Source organism: Symphalangus syndactylus, chromosome 3 (assembly GCF_028878055.3).
Source record: "Symphalangus syndactylus isolate Jambi chromosome 3, NHGRI_mSymSyn1-v2.1_pri, whole genome shotgun sequence".
Lineage (NCBI taxonomy): Eukaryota > Metazoa > Chordata > Mammalia > Primates > Hylobatidae > Symphalangus > Symphalangus syndactylus.
Window position 1 is genome coordinate 11,833,383 of NC_072425.2, and position 14,841 is coordinate 11,848,223.

Sequence of the window (14,841 nt, forward strand, 5' to 3'; positions counted from 1 at the left end):
CTCCCAAGTAGCTGGAATTACAGGCACCTGCCACCATATCCGGCTAGTTTTTTTGTATTTTTAGTAGAGATGGGTTTTCGCCATGTTGGCCAGGCTGGTGTCGAACTCCTGGCCTCAAGTGATTCACCCGCCTTGGCCTCCCAAAGTGCTGGGATTGCTGGGATTGTGAGCCACTGCGCCCACCCTGCTCTGCCCATTTTAATGGTTGAAGCAACTCCTTTGAGACTAAGACTGGGAGGCAGCAGTTTTTAATTTCTCTGGAAAATTCAGGTTTTCTTCTCTGACTAGGTCTCTGACTAGACTTCCCATCCTTGGAGGAAGATCTGAATGCTAGCCCCCGGGAGCTTGGGCATGAGCCTCTTAGAAGCCAATTCGAGACAGGCACGCCCCCTTGCCTAGGGTGGCCTCTCTGCTGTCTGCTGAGGCTTTGCATGTGTGGCTACTGCCCAGTGTCCTTTGATGTCTTAGGGGAGATGTAGGTTTTCTTTCAGGGATAAATCCCAGGAAACCAAATCAGGCAGAGAGGTGGTAGAATACTTTTTATTCTTGACTGTCTCCCCCTGAGGAAGCAACAATACAGAAGCTAAGTCGTCCCCTGTGAAGGGAAAACCAACAGTCAGACATTACTTTGGGCAAGCTCAGAAGCCAGGGACACATTTTACAATGTTCGGGGTTCGACTCTGCTGTGAAAACCAGGTCACTGCCCTTAGGAGCCACAAAATCAGAATTCTGGCTTCTGTCATGGTCTCCCTCTCCCAAGTAAAGGAGAAGGAAAGGTGAGTTTATTCCCCTTTGGCTGTGGTCCGGAGAACTAAACACACCACTGCGTTGGGGCCGGGTGCGGTGGCTCACACCTGTAATCCCAGCACTTGGGGAGGCCGAGGCGGGTGGACCAGTTGAGGTCAGGATTCCAAGACCAGCCTGGCCAACATGGTGAAGCCTCGTCTCTACTAAAAAAAATATATAAAAATTAGCCAGGTGGGGTGGTGGGCGCCTGTAATTCCAGCTACTCAGGAGGCTGAGGCAGGAGAATTGCTTGAACCTGGAGGTGGAGGTTGCAGTGAGCCGAGATCGTGCCACTGCACTCCAGCCTGGGAGACAGAGTGAAACTCCATCTCAAAAAAAAAAAAATAAACACACTGTGTTCCACATGTTGACACCCACTCCATCCTGGAGGGCAGCATCCCTGGCTCGAAAACAGCGTGTGCCTTGCCTACAGTTGGGGCTGGTGGTGGGGCAAGGAGCAGATGGTCTCCAGCTTGATCGCTTTCTGCAAAACTACAACCCGCAGCAGGGACAGGCCTGGCACTGGAGCCGGATGTGGCTCAAAGAGGACCTGGGTGACAGTTCAGTGCCCTCCTGGGACCCTCTACCACGCCATCCTATTTGGGCAACTCCTGTAAGTGGGTTTCCTCTTCACCAGCATGGAGCCTGATGCTTAGAAGTGGAAACGTTAGAAGTTAAAGCCAGAGGGCTGGGCGCTGTGGCTCATGCCTGTAACCCCAGCACTTTGGGAGGCTGATCACGAGGGCGGATCACGAGGTCAGGAGATAGAGACCATCCTGGCTAACATGGTGAAACCCTGTCTCTACTAAAAATAAAAAAAATTAGCCAGGCGAGGTGGCAGGCACCTGTAGTCCCAGCTACTTGGGAGGCTGAGGCAGGAGAATGGCGTGAACCTGGGAGGCGGAGGTTGCAGTGAGCCGAGATTGCGCCACCGCACTCCAGCCAGGGCAACAGAGCGAGACTCTGTCTCAAAAAAAAAGAAGTTAAAGCAAGAAGAGAGACAGGAAGTCTCAGTAATATATTGGCTGATCCCCTTGGAGTTAGTAAGTGGCAGGGACCATGGGTACCAATGAAAAAACAACCAACCAGTAAAATCCAAATCAAACAGCAAAGCTCTCCACCAACGGAGCTCCTGGCTCTGAGTTACAGTTTCCCACCAGGAGGCCTCCAGGGCGGTTTTGAACATCCCCTGGGGTTGAGGCTGCCTTTTGTGAGCTGTCTATACTTGTGTTTAGTGGCCCCGGGCTGGGTGCCTATGGCCTGGGCAGGACGAGCGGCTCCCCTGGTGCTCTCCTGGCGCGCCTGGGGCTCACTCACGTGCTGCAGCACCTTGCGTGGCAACTTCTCGGAGTGGGCGATCCATTCTTTCATTAAGTCTAGGACGAGGGGGATGAGGCTGACCACGCCTCCGTAGTGGTTCCGGGCCTCGTCACAGCTGAGGTGGTTCACCACATCATGAGGGTATCTGCAGGACGGCAGGGGGACCAGGTGAGCCCATGCTCCCGGGACTTGCCATGCCATGGTAAGCAGCTGCCAGACCTCAGGCACAGCAGGGTCACCTGGGGAGGCTTTAGAACTGGACACACAGCATGCTGAGGTGCTCTGTCCCCAGAGATTCTGGCAGACCAGGCCTGGGGTGCCACAAGCCCCAGGTAATTCTGGTGTGAAGGACAGGAGGTGCAAACCACTGCCCCATGGTCCGTAGAAACCTAGGTTGGGGTGACGAACTGGTTGGCTCATCCCTCTGGCTCTTCTCACCCTGGTATCTACAGAGCTTCCCCAGGCTCTGGCCCACTGTGCTGCCGGCTCCTGGGCTGTCAGGATGAGGAGCCCTCAGTGGCAGTGCTGCCGCCCCTGGGAGGCGGCTCTGGTGTCCACTTCTTTGCATATCAGTTAGGATCTCTGTGGGCTTCTGGGGGCAACTGCTCTGGGCTCTACACCCCCTTCTCCACCTGCCTGGTGCTAACACCTGTGAGACACTTGGTGTCCTGCCATGTCTACAATGGTTGTAAAGAAAAGGTTTTGTTGAATCCGAGTCATTCCAGTAAATGAGTGGAGACTGAGATTTCCTGCCCAGGATGGTCTAATAGGAGCCACATGATCCAGGCAACAGGAAAGAAGCAGGACAGAGGCCTCCCCACAGGCACACACGGGGCCTCAAGAGCAGCATCAGAGGGACTTACTTTGCTCTGAGGCCGCTTAAGTCGTTGCTTTGGCTAACGAGGGTTTTGCATTTCTCGAGGAGGTTGTTGGTGACTGGAGTGCCAGAGTGCGCGGCCTCAAAGTGCTGGCAGAGCTTATTCAGCTCTGAACAGATGTCCAGGAACATGAGCAGAATCCGCCGGTCTGTGGAGTTGTTGCAGTAGTGTTCCATGTAGCTCTGCACCTGCAAAGGCCACCGCCACATGAGCTGGGGACATGCCAACCCGGGTCCTGGCTGGCTTATGGCACAAATGTCCAGAAGTAACCACCCTACTCCCTCCCACCCTCCATGATTCATGGGGGAGACGCAAATAACGCTTAAGCATTTTAAGGTACAGACCACTCTACATAGTGGTATCTCTATAGCTGGCTGGATGGATGGATAGACAGACAGATGATATGAAATTAATGGATCGGCTGGGCACAGTGGCTCACACGTGTAATCCCAGAACTTTGGGAGGCTGAGGTGGGCGGGGATCACTTGAGGTCACAAGTTCGAGACCAGCCTGGTCAACATGGTGAAACCCCATCTCTACTAGGAAAAAAAAAAAAAAATTAGCCAGGTGTGGTAGCACATGCCTGTAATCCCAGCTACTCAGGACGCTGAGGCAGGAAAACCACTTGAACCCGGCAGGCGGAGGCTGCAGTGAGCCGAGATCATGCCACTGCACTCCAGCCTGGGTAACAGGGCAAGACGCCATCTCAAAAAAAAAAAATAATTAATTAAATTAAATGGATGGATGGATGGGTAGATAGATAGATGGATATAAAATCAAGTGTTCCAGGCACCATGCAAAATTCTTTACAGGCCTGCTCTCACTTGTCTTCATCTAAACCCTACACACTGAGTAGGTACCTTTTTAAATTCTCATTGTACAGATGAGCACCATGACATGAGCACTGGAGGTTTGGAGAGGCGAAGTAACCCACCCAGGGCACCAGCGGCTTAGTTGGATATCGTCCCCGGCTCAGCTGCTCCGTGCCCTACCCCTCACCTGTCCCTGTGCCACCTGAACCAACCGCTGCCTAAAGCAAAAGGGGGCTGCCCCCTGACTTAATGCCACAGTGTCTGTCATCCCACTTATAGAGGGTTCATTGTGAGAAATGCCAGCATGGGCCACCCATACTGAGGAGGAAACAGCAGGGACTGGAATCCTTTGGGCTTCAGCCATACTGTGTTCACAAGGTGGAGAAGGAGGGGCAGGCCAGTAAGTGGAGCTTATGGGGTTACCCGGTGACTGCATCTGAGGTTGGGCCAGAGCGGGAGGTCTGGTCTTGTGCTAGGGAGGAATAGGCTGTGGTCCAGGCCAGATGAACAGACCTATTTCATAGTCAGATGGTTCTACTCTCCACAATCTGATGACAGATGCAGGTATCACCTCCTCCAGCACCCACAAAGGTCTACATCTAAATCAGGGTTTTCTTGCTGTAACCTTTTGTCTTTTTGTTGCTAAGGGATGTTTCTCCAAACAATCTGAAGTGGTTCCTTCCCAAGGATTGCCAGGCACAAGCAGCTTTGTAAGGGGGAGAGGCTTTTGACACACACACACACACACCCACAAAGGCACCTGTGGGGGTCCAGGAGGAGGAACCTGCCCCACGGTGTAACTACAACAGAGCATTGCGGGGGTGGGGGGTGGTGTGCAGGGAAGCTTCTGGTTCAGGAGGGAAGGGGAGGGGTGACAGGCAACTCAGAACACAAGGCCACTGTTTACCAAGAGCCTTTGGCTGAACCTAAGGCAAGAAGGCCACTCCCTTATGCATTGATGTAGAGTGAAGGGACACTTGTTGACTTTGGAAGCTTCTAGAGGATGGACTAAAAAGGAAGTAGGCAGTTTCTTTTCTTTTTTCCCCTGAAGTCCAGGTTTACAGAAGAGGAAGTTTATTCTCCAATAGCTCAGGGGCTGCCTGCATGGGCAAATATGGCTAAATTGGCTAAATGTCACAAGTTGGTGAATCTGGGTGAGGGTTATATGGGTGCACCTTTTCTGTACATTTAACTTTTTTTTTTTTTTTTTTTTTTTGAGAGAGGGTCTTGCTGTGTCACCCAGGCTGGAGTGCAGCGGCGTGATCTTGGCTCACTGCAGCTTCTGCCTCCAGAGTTCATGTGATTCTCATGCCTCAGCCTCCCGAGTCACTGGGACTACAGGTGCGCGCCACCACACCTGGCTAATTTTTGGATTTTTAGTAAAGATGGGGTTTCACCATGTTGGCCAGGCTGGTCTCCACTCCTGGCCTCAGGTGATCCACCCACCTTGGCCTCTCAAAGTGCTGGGATTACCGGCATGAGCCGCTGTGTCTGGCCTCTACATTTAACATTTTTTTGAGTTAAAAAATCGAGGAAACATTTTACCAAAATTAGAAAAAAAGTTTTTTTTTCATTTTTTTGTTTTTGTTTTTGTTTTGTTTTGTTTTGTTTTTGAGACGGAGTCTCACTCTGTCGCCCAGGCTGGAGTGCAGTGGCGCAATATCGGCTCACTGCAACCTCCACCTCCCAGATTCAAGCAATTCTCCTGCCTCAGCCTCCTGAGTAGCTGGGATTACAGGTGCACACCACCACGCCCAGCTAATTTTTGTATTTTTAGTAGAGACAGGGTTTCACCATGTTGGTCAGGCTAGTCTCAAACTCCTGACCTCATGATCCACCTGCCTCGGCCTCCCAAAGTGCTGGGATTACAGGCATGAGCCACCGCACCTGGCCAGAAAAAATGTTTTTAAAGGATGCTGCCAGCGAGGGTTGCTTGTTCCTCCCGAGCCTGTTTCTCCTCTGCAGTTCTGAGCCCTGCGCCTGTTCCCACCCATCTTGGGGCAGTTACCCTTCCACAAGCTGACCCCCTCCAAGCTGTGAAGGGCCGACCCGTGTGTGTTCCTAACTGCACTGCAGCTCCAGCCCCTAACTTCCTGGAAGGCTCATTTGGTCTTGAGGCCTCCAAGTCCTGCAGAGAAAACCTGGACAGCAGCTAACCCTGGAGGAGATGCAGGTTAAATAAAAACATCTGCGAAAGCACCTGGCGGTGTGCTTGGCATCCCACAGTTCCTCAACCCCCAGTGGAATCTGATGGGAGGCACAGGATCCCTCTGGTCACCAGTAAATCCCCAGTTTTCTACGGGTGACCACTGAACCTGTGTCACAGATGAGGACACTGAGGCACAGAAAGGTGAAGTCACTGGCCTGAGATCACAGCAGTGGCACATGGTAGAGCTAGGACTTAAGCCCTGGCCGGCTGAGTCTTTTTTTTTTTTTTTGAGATGGAGTCTCGCTCTATCGCCCAGGCTGGAGTGCAGTGGTGCAATCTCGGCTCACTGCAAGCTCCGCCTCCCGGGTTCACGCCATTCTCCTGCCTCAGCCTCTCGGAGTAGCTGGGACTACAGGCGCCCGCCACCACGCCCAGCTAATTTTTTTGTATTTTTAGTAGAGACGGGGTTTCACCATGGTCTCGATCTCCTGACCTCGTGATCCGCCCGCCTCGGCCTCCCACAGTGCTGGGATTACAAGCGTGAGCCACCGCGCCCGGCCGGCTGGCTGAGTCTTAAACCCGCCTCTTTAACTGCTGTTATTCACTTACATATTTGGGGGAGAAATGAATGAAGGACTCATTCCATTATTTAGGTTCTGGGTCTGGGTCCTGATTCTGGCACAAACGTCCTTCCCCTCTCTGGGCCCCAGTGGTTTCATCTTTCATGAGAGGGGACTAGGCTTGTTGCCCCTTGGCTGGGGTGGGGGTCAGGAGCCCCACCTGTCCGATGCTGGAGATGGGCCGGATCTTGTCGTGGGCATTCTCCCTGCAGTGCTCCAGAGCGGCGGTGAAGGTGAGCTGCTGCTGCTGGAAGAGCCTGTACTTCTGCTCGATGCTGCGAAGGGATTCCTTCACCTCATTCATTGTCTTCCTCTGTGGTCATTTACAGGAGAGGAGGCATCTGTGGGGAGAAAGAGGATAATGATTAGGTCCTGGGACCCAATGCTCAGATCCAGCTCCAGAGGGAAGAACTGTCAGGGGAGAGGGATACCCATGGCCCCTCTCACTGGAGCGCCTTGTGAGCGCCTCCCCACAGAAAAAGCAAGGCCCTGGGAGGCTGCACACTTGTCCAGACCCCCAGGCTGTCCATGACGGAGCTGAGCCTGACCTCGAAATTCACCCTCCATGAACACATTTGTTGCCATGAAATGTGACTTCTTCCCTCAGCTGTGGACAGAGCATCTCTGGTTCTGTTTCTCCAGATGTGGGTATCTACACACACGCACGTACACACACATGCACACACATGCATGTGCACACACACATACAGGCCTATGCATACACACACACACATGCACGCGTGTACACACACACCCTCCAATCCCTCGCTGTGGTGTCAGCAAAACTTGGGATCAAGGGATATGCCACAGGATATAAAACCAGGAGATTATCAGTTTGGATCAAATTATTTTAAAGCATCTGCCGCTCTGCAACCGGTGGGAAAGTCTGGGAATTCCTTCCCATGGATTAAGCGGGGAGAAGAATCAATACTAGACTGTCTAGTTTGAGAAGATGTGAGTCTGCCTGCTCTGGGCTGGGGGCAGGAGCCTCGGTCTCAGGTTTGCGAATTCTCAGGGCACGGCTGGTGGCTAGTGGACTGCTCTCTGACTCTGTTAATTGCTGAAATGCCATGATGAGTAACATGGAGGCTGTGGGGAGGGCTCTCTCTTGGCGCCTCACAGACTGTCCTTGCTGTGATTTGGGTGGTCCATAGAGCATCTACAATCCTCCTGTGAGCAGAAAAGTCTGTGGGTGTGTGCTCCATGACATCACGATTTCGCTGAGTGCATGCAAAATGCTCCAGACCCTAGATTTCTATTATGTTAGAGCTGGAAGGGACTCAGAAAACCAACTCCCTTGAGCTGCTACGGGGAAAGTGAGGCTCAGAGGTAAAGGTTTTGCCCAGGGTGTCACAGCAAATTTGTGCCCAAGACACCCTGGGTCCTAGGCTTCCTTACGTCTAACCAGCATCGTCAGTGCTGCCACACTCGGCTGCCCCTCCACTGCCTCCAGAACAAAGGCCAGGCTCGAACGTGTCACCACATGAGCAGGGGTCAGAGAAGGCTGTGCTGAGGTCAGGTCCAGTCCAAGGGAGATGTTGGAGATGGAAGGGGCCAGAACATTTAGCATGGTCTGGGGCAGGGAAGGCACATTCCAAGCTTCCAAGCAGGTCCCAGGTGGATAGGAATGAGAACAAGACGGGGCCGGGAGATATTTCTTTCTGCTGTGTCCAGAGCAGGGCTGGAGCTGGGGGTCCAGCTCGAACCCAGGATATCAAGGCTGCAGTGAGCCATGATTGCAGTACTGCACTCCAGCCTGTGGGACACAGTGAGACCCTGTCTCAAAAAAAAAAAAAAAGAGGCGGGGTAGAGGGGGCATCCCAGTTGATGCAAAAGGAGATGGCATCAGAGGAATGAAAGGAAACACAAGAACAGACCAGGAGATGGCCTCCGAGAGATGACGGGTGTGGCAAATTAGAGAACTTGGAGGAGGCTGGGGAAGAGCCCAGCTATGGAGCCTCTATCCCTGGAGCCAAAAGCCAGCAAGCCTGCCTTAGAGGAGCCACCTTAAGAGCCACTGAGTGGGTCTCCTGGAAAGACAAGAGAGTATGCCTCAGTAGCAGAGCCACAGCGCTGTGACTGTCAACAGACACAGGGACAGTTGCAGCTCCCCTGGGGGTGGGCCTGGGCCAGGGCAGGCAGGGCAGGGGCCTCTTTCCAGCTCAACCTCCTATGGAAAGGAGAGCTGACGGTGCGGAATGAGACGGGGGTCCATGGTTTATTGACACCTGCCATATCCTTGGCTGGTCTCCGCCACATGGAGCAGACATGCTGACTCACGCACAGCGGTTTCCTGTTGCACTTCCCATGGTGTCCGGCTCACCCAGGACCAACTAGGGTGAGGTGAGGGAGGCACTTGCCCCCATGCAAAACTTAAGGAGGCACCAAAAAACTCGGCAATCAAGATGAAAATAGGCCAGGCACAGTGGCTCATGCCTATAATCCCAGCACTTTGGGAGGCTGAGGCAGGAGGATCGCTTGAACCCAGGAGGTCAAGGCTGCAGTGAGCCATGATCACAGTACTGCACTCCAACCTGGGTGACGCACTGAGACCCTGTCTCAAAAAAAAAAAAAAAAAAAAAAAAGCATCTTGAGTAGCTGGGATTACAGGTGTGTGCCACTACACCTGGCTATTTTTTGTATTTTTAGTAGACATGGAATTTCACCACGTCAGCTAGGCTGGTCTTGAACTCCTGGCCTCAAGTGATCTCCCTTTCTCAGCCCCCGAAAGTGCTGGGATGATAGGCATGAGCCACTGTACCCAGCCCCAAAAACATTTTTTAAAGAATGGGTCTTGCTCTTTCATCCAGGCTGGAGTGTGGTGGTGTGATCACAACTCACTGCAATCTTGACCTCCTGGGCTCAAGTGATCCTCCCGCCTCAGCCTCTTGAGTAGCTGGGACCTCAGGTACGTGCCACCATTCCTGACTACTTTTTTCTTTTTTGTAGAGATGGGGTCTCCCTATGTTGCTCAGGCTGGTCTCGAACTCCTGGGCTCCAGCAATCCTCCCACCTCAGCCTCCCAATGTGCTGGGACTAGGAGCATGAACTAGCAACATCAGAATTTGTAAAGAAAAGATTGCTGGCCGAGGAGATCGGGACCATCCTGGCCAACACGGTGAAACCTTGTCTCTACTAAAAATACAAAAAATTAGCCGGGCGTGGTGGCGGGTGCCTGTAATCCCAGTTACTCGGGAGGCTGAGGCAGGAGGATGGCGTGAACCCAGGAGGCGGAGCTTGCAGTGAGCCAAGATCGTGCCACTGCACTCCAGCCTGGGCGACAGGGCGAGACTCCATCTCAAAAAAAAAAAAAAAGACTTCTGCACCTTGCCATACTGAAGCCTGAGGCAAAAGGAGAAATCAGTAATACTGAGCCTACCTTTACTTAAATTTTTGACATGTTATTCTAAATGGATTTTAGGCATTATTTTTGATTTTTAAAATATATTGCATTAAAACGTGAAAAACGTCCACCTCAATGATTGAATTGTTGGCATTCCCTTAAGTTTTGTGCTGAGGGTGCATCACTTGCCTTGCCCTAATCTTGGCCCAGGGCTTACAAATGACTCAAAGGTGAAACTCCAGAAAAGTGAGAGCACTTAGGTGGAGTTCCAGGGAGAAGGGGCGGTGCCCTTTTGGCCTGGCTTTTCCCTCACCATGGTGGGAGCTGTGGTTGGTAGTGGTTGAGAGGAAACTGACTCTGTTCTTGATCCTAGCAACTTGTGACATGCACACCAGGAATGTCATGAAAGGAGCTGGAACCCCGGAGTCATAGAGGCCTGGATTCAAATCCTGGTTCCACCTCTTCCTGCTGACCTTGGGCAAGCTGCCCATCCTCCCTAAGCCTCAGTGTGCAGCAGCCTCCCAGCCTGGAGTGAGCTGACATGAGAACGTGGGGCCTGGATTGTGGTGGTACCGTCACCAGAATCATCAATGCTACTGTGGCTGAAGCATGTGTGTGTGCAATGGCAGGGGACACCATCACAGGCATGGTGTGTACCTCAAAAGAAGCAGGAGCTGCTAAGGGCTTGACTTCTTGGAGGAGGGGATGTTTGAACCCGGACTTGAGAAGGAGGCTGTGGAGAGGTGAGGCAGGCATGCAGTGGGGGTGGGACCCTGGGCTAGAGGTCGGTGTGTGGGGATGTGAGACTGTTGTAAGCAAGTGCAGAAAAGGACAGTGGACAGGGTCAGGCTGAGGGACCCCAGTGTCAGGTGAAGCATTTGAAAGAACAGCAGAAGGCTTCTAAGCCAAGGGGGTGAAAAGCACCTGATGCATTCATTCACTTGTGCGTTCATACTGTGTGCCAGGCACTGTTCACGTGCTGGGGTGTCCAACAACACTCCCTGCCCTGGAGGAGCTCATCTTTCACAGGGGAAGGCAGACCATGTGGAAGAGTGGAATGAACAGCATTTTAGATGAGGAGGCAATAAAGCAGGGAGGCAGGTGGGAACCTGGAGAACGAAGGGCCACCGCCTGCAGGAGGGGCATTTGCAGGAGGAAGGTGGGTATGGTGCCCGGACAGCTGGAGCTGTGCTCCAGCCCTCAAGGAGATCCTGGCCTGAAGAAGGGTGGCTCACTCCAGTCCTCCTAAGAACAGTGCGGGTCACGTGATGGGGCTCTAGGACATGCGTTAGCTCAAGTCCTCACCACGGCCCTAGAGCCAGGTACCATGGTTATCCTCACAAGATAGATTAGGAAGCAGAGGCTAGATAAGGAATGGGCATGTCAGGACTTCTTGCTCAGCTCTGCCTGGCTTTATAAAGTCTGGGCTCTTAACTTGGATTCCTCCCTTCCTCCTCCCTCCCTCCTTCCTCCTCCCCTTCTCCTTGGTTGTGCTTAGAGACAAACACACCAGGCATCAGATTGACTGTGGAGGTGAGGATAGGGAATGCAAAGGGCCTGAAGAGCTGCTGACCTCTTAGGGTTCAGCCACTGGCTAGAGCCCTAGCCCTAGGCCTCACTTCCATGACCACTAGACTTTCCCTTTTCCTTGACCCAAAGCAAGGAGGACTAAACATTCAGGGGGCTGCCCTTTGTGTGCCCAGCTCCCTGTCACCCTCTTGGGGCTTCCTGGGGCTGTCAAGTTCTCCAGGGATACAGCACTACCTTGGCTGGTGGCCCCAAGAACCGCTGAGAGCAAAACTGACTCCGTTCTTGATCCTAGCAACTTGTGACATGCACGCCAGGAATGTCATGAGAGGAGCTGTAATAAGCTATCCGAAGTGACCGTCCCTTGAACGAGAGCCACTGCAGCCAAATTAGTGTGGATGAAAGGCACAGGGGACAGGCACTTCTCAATCTGGGGAAGGAGGGAGGAAAAACATGATTACCCATAGGTTTTAGGCTTTAATTGATTTGTATTTTTCCAGGCTGCTAAAGAAGATTGAATCATGGTAGGAAAAGCGCCTAGGGCTTAAAATAAATGAGGAGAAAGGCAAGTCATTTCAGAAATGTCCAGGAAGCAAACCAAACCTCTCCAGTGCAAATGGCAGGCATGGCTGTTGTGTTCTTTGCTCAGGGGGGAGGCAGCTTCCTTTTCTTCCCCAGCTATCTTTACAGTTGGGTTTGACAAGCCTACCAAGGTGTACACACTTTGAGGAAGCGGTTTGGAGGGGAAGAGGCAACAGTGCTGGCTTTTACATTGGGAGGGCATGTCTCTGGGCTGGTGGCTTGTGGCAAAGGGCTTTAGCTGGAGCCTGGATGCAGAGTTCATGCCCTGGCTCTGCCCGATTTAACCAGTGGCCCTAGCCAAGATTTCTCCCTTTTCTGGGCCTCAGTTTATCCATCTGTCAAATGACAGAGTTTGGATTAGCCTCTTCTTCAAGAGGCCTTCTGGTTCTAAGGTTGTATGATCAACAACTGATGAGGAAAGAAGCCCAGAAAGGGGAAGTGACTCACCCAAAGTTACCCAGTCAACCACTCCTCATTGTTCTAATCCTCCAACTTCTCATCTGTAAAATGGGAATGAAGGTGCCTATTTCACAGGGTTGTTCAACAATTAAATGAGATACTACTACTAATAGTGGCCCCACATATTGTGTACTTACTGCATGCCAGTTACTTTCCAATACACTAGCTCCTGAAATCCTTCAGCAGTTCCCTCTTCACAGGGGAGGAAAGCGAGGCACGGAGCAAGCAGAGAGTTTGCCAAGCTCACACAGTAAGAACTGGAGCCAGGACTTGAATCTGGGGCTGTCTGCATTGACTGTGCCATTCTCCCTCTCCATAAGGTACAGAGACAACAGAGTTTTGCCGAGAGCACAAAGTTAAGAGTTCAACAAACTCTTATAGCTCCTACTATTAATGGCAACAGACAAGAGCTAGAGCTCCCAATTCAGTGTTGCGACTAATAAAATACCATGCTGCCCCGTACCACTGGGAATTCACACGACTCAGAAAGCTCCGTCTCCAGCAAGAACCTTCCCCTCGCCCCCACCCTGAGACAGCTGTGCAGGCCCCTCCATCCTTCGGACCCCTCCATCTTTCCATCCTCCACCCCAGCTTCCAGTTTCTGACCCAGAGGCCGGGGTGGGGTCCGAGTGGGCCCACCCACACTCATCCCTGTTTACCCTTGCTTGTCCTAGAGCGCTCTTCGCTCCACGGAGCACCCAGAAGCTGGAGTGACTCCGTGAGTGTCGGTGCCCCGGAGGGTGGGGGAGGCCCATCCCAGGACTTGGGAGGCGAGGGTGGGTGGGGAGGTCGGGCGAGAAGGGGCGGGGCCGCGGGCCTGATTGTTACCGCCGGTGCCATAGCAATCGGATCACCTGGCGGCTTGGCCAGAGCCGGGGAGCCGGAGGAGGGGTCTATCGGGGCTCGGCGCTAGGAGTTGGGCTGAGGAGTTCCACCCGATCCTCGAACCTCCGGCCCATCTCATAGACGCCCCTCCCTCTTCAAACACCCTCCCCCACATTTATTCCGGCCTCTCTATTTTAAAGATGGGGAAACTGAGGCACAGGGAGTAGGGCTGGGGAGCACTGACAGCACCAGAAGCAGGGTCCGCCTCCCGTCCCCTCGGAGGGCCGACTTGCCCCTTCTGGGTTTCGTCAGGGGTCTCGGATACGAGGAGGTCCAGCTGGAAGCCACCTGAGGGTGTCCCCCGCTAAGATGCGCAAGTGAGAGAAGCGAGGCCGGGGTTGGGAAAGAACTTGCCCGAGCCGCAGAGCGCGTCAGCCGGGGAGGTCGGGGCAGGGGGCGACCCGCGCGAACAAGGCTCGGGGATCTGGGCCCAGAGCGGAGCTGCAGGGCGGGGCCGCGGCGCGTGCTGATGACGCACACGGCGCAGCGGCCCTAGCGACGCGGTTACTAGGGAGCGGCGCGCCGCGACGGCTACATGGACGCGACCACCGCCCCGCACCGTATCCCCCCCGAGATGCCCCAGTACGGGGAGGAGAACCACATCTTCGAGTTGATGCAGGTGACCGGACACCCCTGCCTGTCGCGACTCTGGCGGCGGCTCGGGAGCCTCCACTGCGACGTCGGGTGTGCGGCCGGAACCCGTCTCTGGGGCCGAGTCCTGCGCCCACGAAGCAGCCCGACTCTGGGTGTCCGATTCGTGTGTCGCCGTGAACCCGAGGGGGCCTCGAGCTGGGGATGCCCCTGGCCCTGCCCGGGTTTGCCTCAGGCGACCCAGTGGGAGGAAGGGGGCCACTAGAGCCTGGATTTGGTCTTGGCTGTGCCGCCAGCGGGCCTTATGGTCTGGAACCAGTCCTTTCCTTTTCTCGGTTTCCCCACCTGTGAAATGCCAGGTTGCAAGGGGTGGTCTCCCAGGGGCTTTCCCGGCGCTGACAATTCCCATCTGTCGAATTTGTGGGGAGCCTCTCGGCCCAGGTTTCTGAGATGGGCATTGTCCGAGTTCAAGCTGACATCTCCATCCTCGGAGAGGGCCGCCTCCGGGACAGCAGCATCTCCCACCCTGCTCCCTCCTCCTCAGGGCCAGACGTCCCCGGCAGCTCTGAAGCTCTCATCCTGGCTCCAGGCCTCACTGGGCCCCTAGCTCACCGTGTGACTTTGGGCGGGGCCCCGCCCCCGCTGGGGCCCCAGTTTTCCCTTCTGCACTTGGTGGAGGTCAAGGCTTTCAGTAGCTGGAGGGGAAGAACTCTCAGCCACTCAGAGGTTCTGGGAGGCAAAGAGAAGCTGGAGCTCAGTTTCTAGAACATTTGTCTGCTTCCCAGGGTACACCCCATCCCCAGGGGCATGGCATGGAGGGCATAGTGGTGTCTGTGGTCATTTGAGGTTCTGCCCTGCACACTAGACAGCTGAGCCCCAAGAAACCCGT

General features: G+C 53.9%; 2 protein-coding genes across 12 annotated transcripts in view; one reads left to right on the plus strand and one right to left on the minus strand.

Annotated features, from left to right (window-relative positions):
• Window positions 1-524: 524 nt before the first annotated feature.
• On the minus strand, window positions 525-13,835 carry SPACA9 (sperm acrosome associated 9). Of its 5 annotated transcripts, none has more exons than XM_063635749.1 (5): window positions 13,716-13,835; window positions 6,726-6,906; window positions 2,970-3,172; window positions 2,104-2,251; window positions 525-595 (listed from the first exon to the last, which is right to left on the minus strand). In XM_063635749.1, the coding sequence occupies exons 2-5, from the start codon at window positions 6,867-6,869 to the stop codon at window positions 584-586; spliced, it is 507 nt and encodes a 168-aa protein (XP_063491819.1). In that variant the 5' UTR covers window positions 6,870-6,906; window positions 13,716-13,835; the 3' UTR covers window positions 525-583. The 5 variants fall into 5 exon arrangements, with proteins under 5 accessions (XP_063491819.1, XP_055126576.1, XP_055126577.1 ...); XM_055270601.2 differs by lacking the exon at window positions 13,716-13,835 and adding an exon at window positions 13,136-13,252; XM_055270602.2 differs by lacking the exon at window positions 13,716-13,835 and adding an exon at window positions 13,136-13,252 and having other exon boundaries at window positions 525-950.
• The window catches only part of AK8 (adenylate kinase 8), a 152,548-nt gene continuing 151,050 nt past the window's right edge, over window positions 13,344-14,841 (plus strand). For 4 of the 7 annotated variants that reach the window (XM_055270587.2, XM_055270590.2, XM_055270591.2 and 1 more), the window contains exon 1: window positions 13,705-13,980. In XM_055270587.2, the coding sequence (XP_055126562.1) occupies window positions 13,897-13,980 (84 nt within the window). In that variant the 5' untranslated portion in view covers window positions 13,705-13,896. Of the gene's footprint in view, window positions 13,679-13,703; window positions 13,981-14,841 lie in introns of those variants that run through there. The other 3 variants (XM_055270589.2, XR_008656462.2, XM_055270592.1) reach the window with 3 other exon arrangements.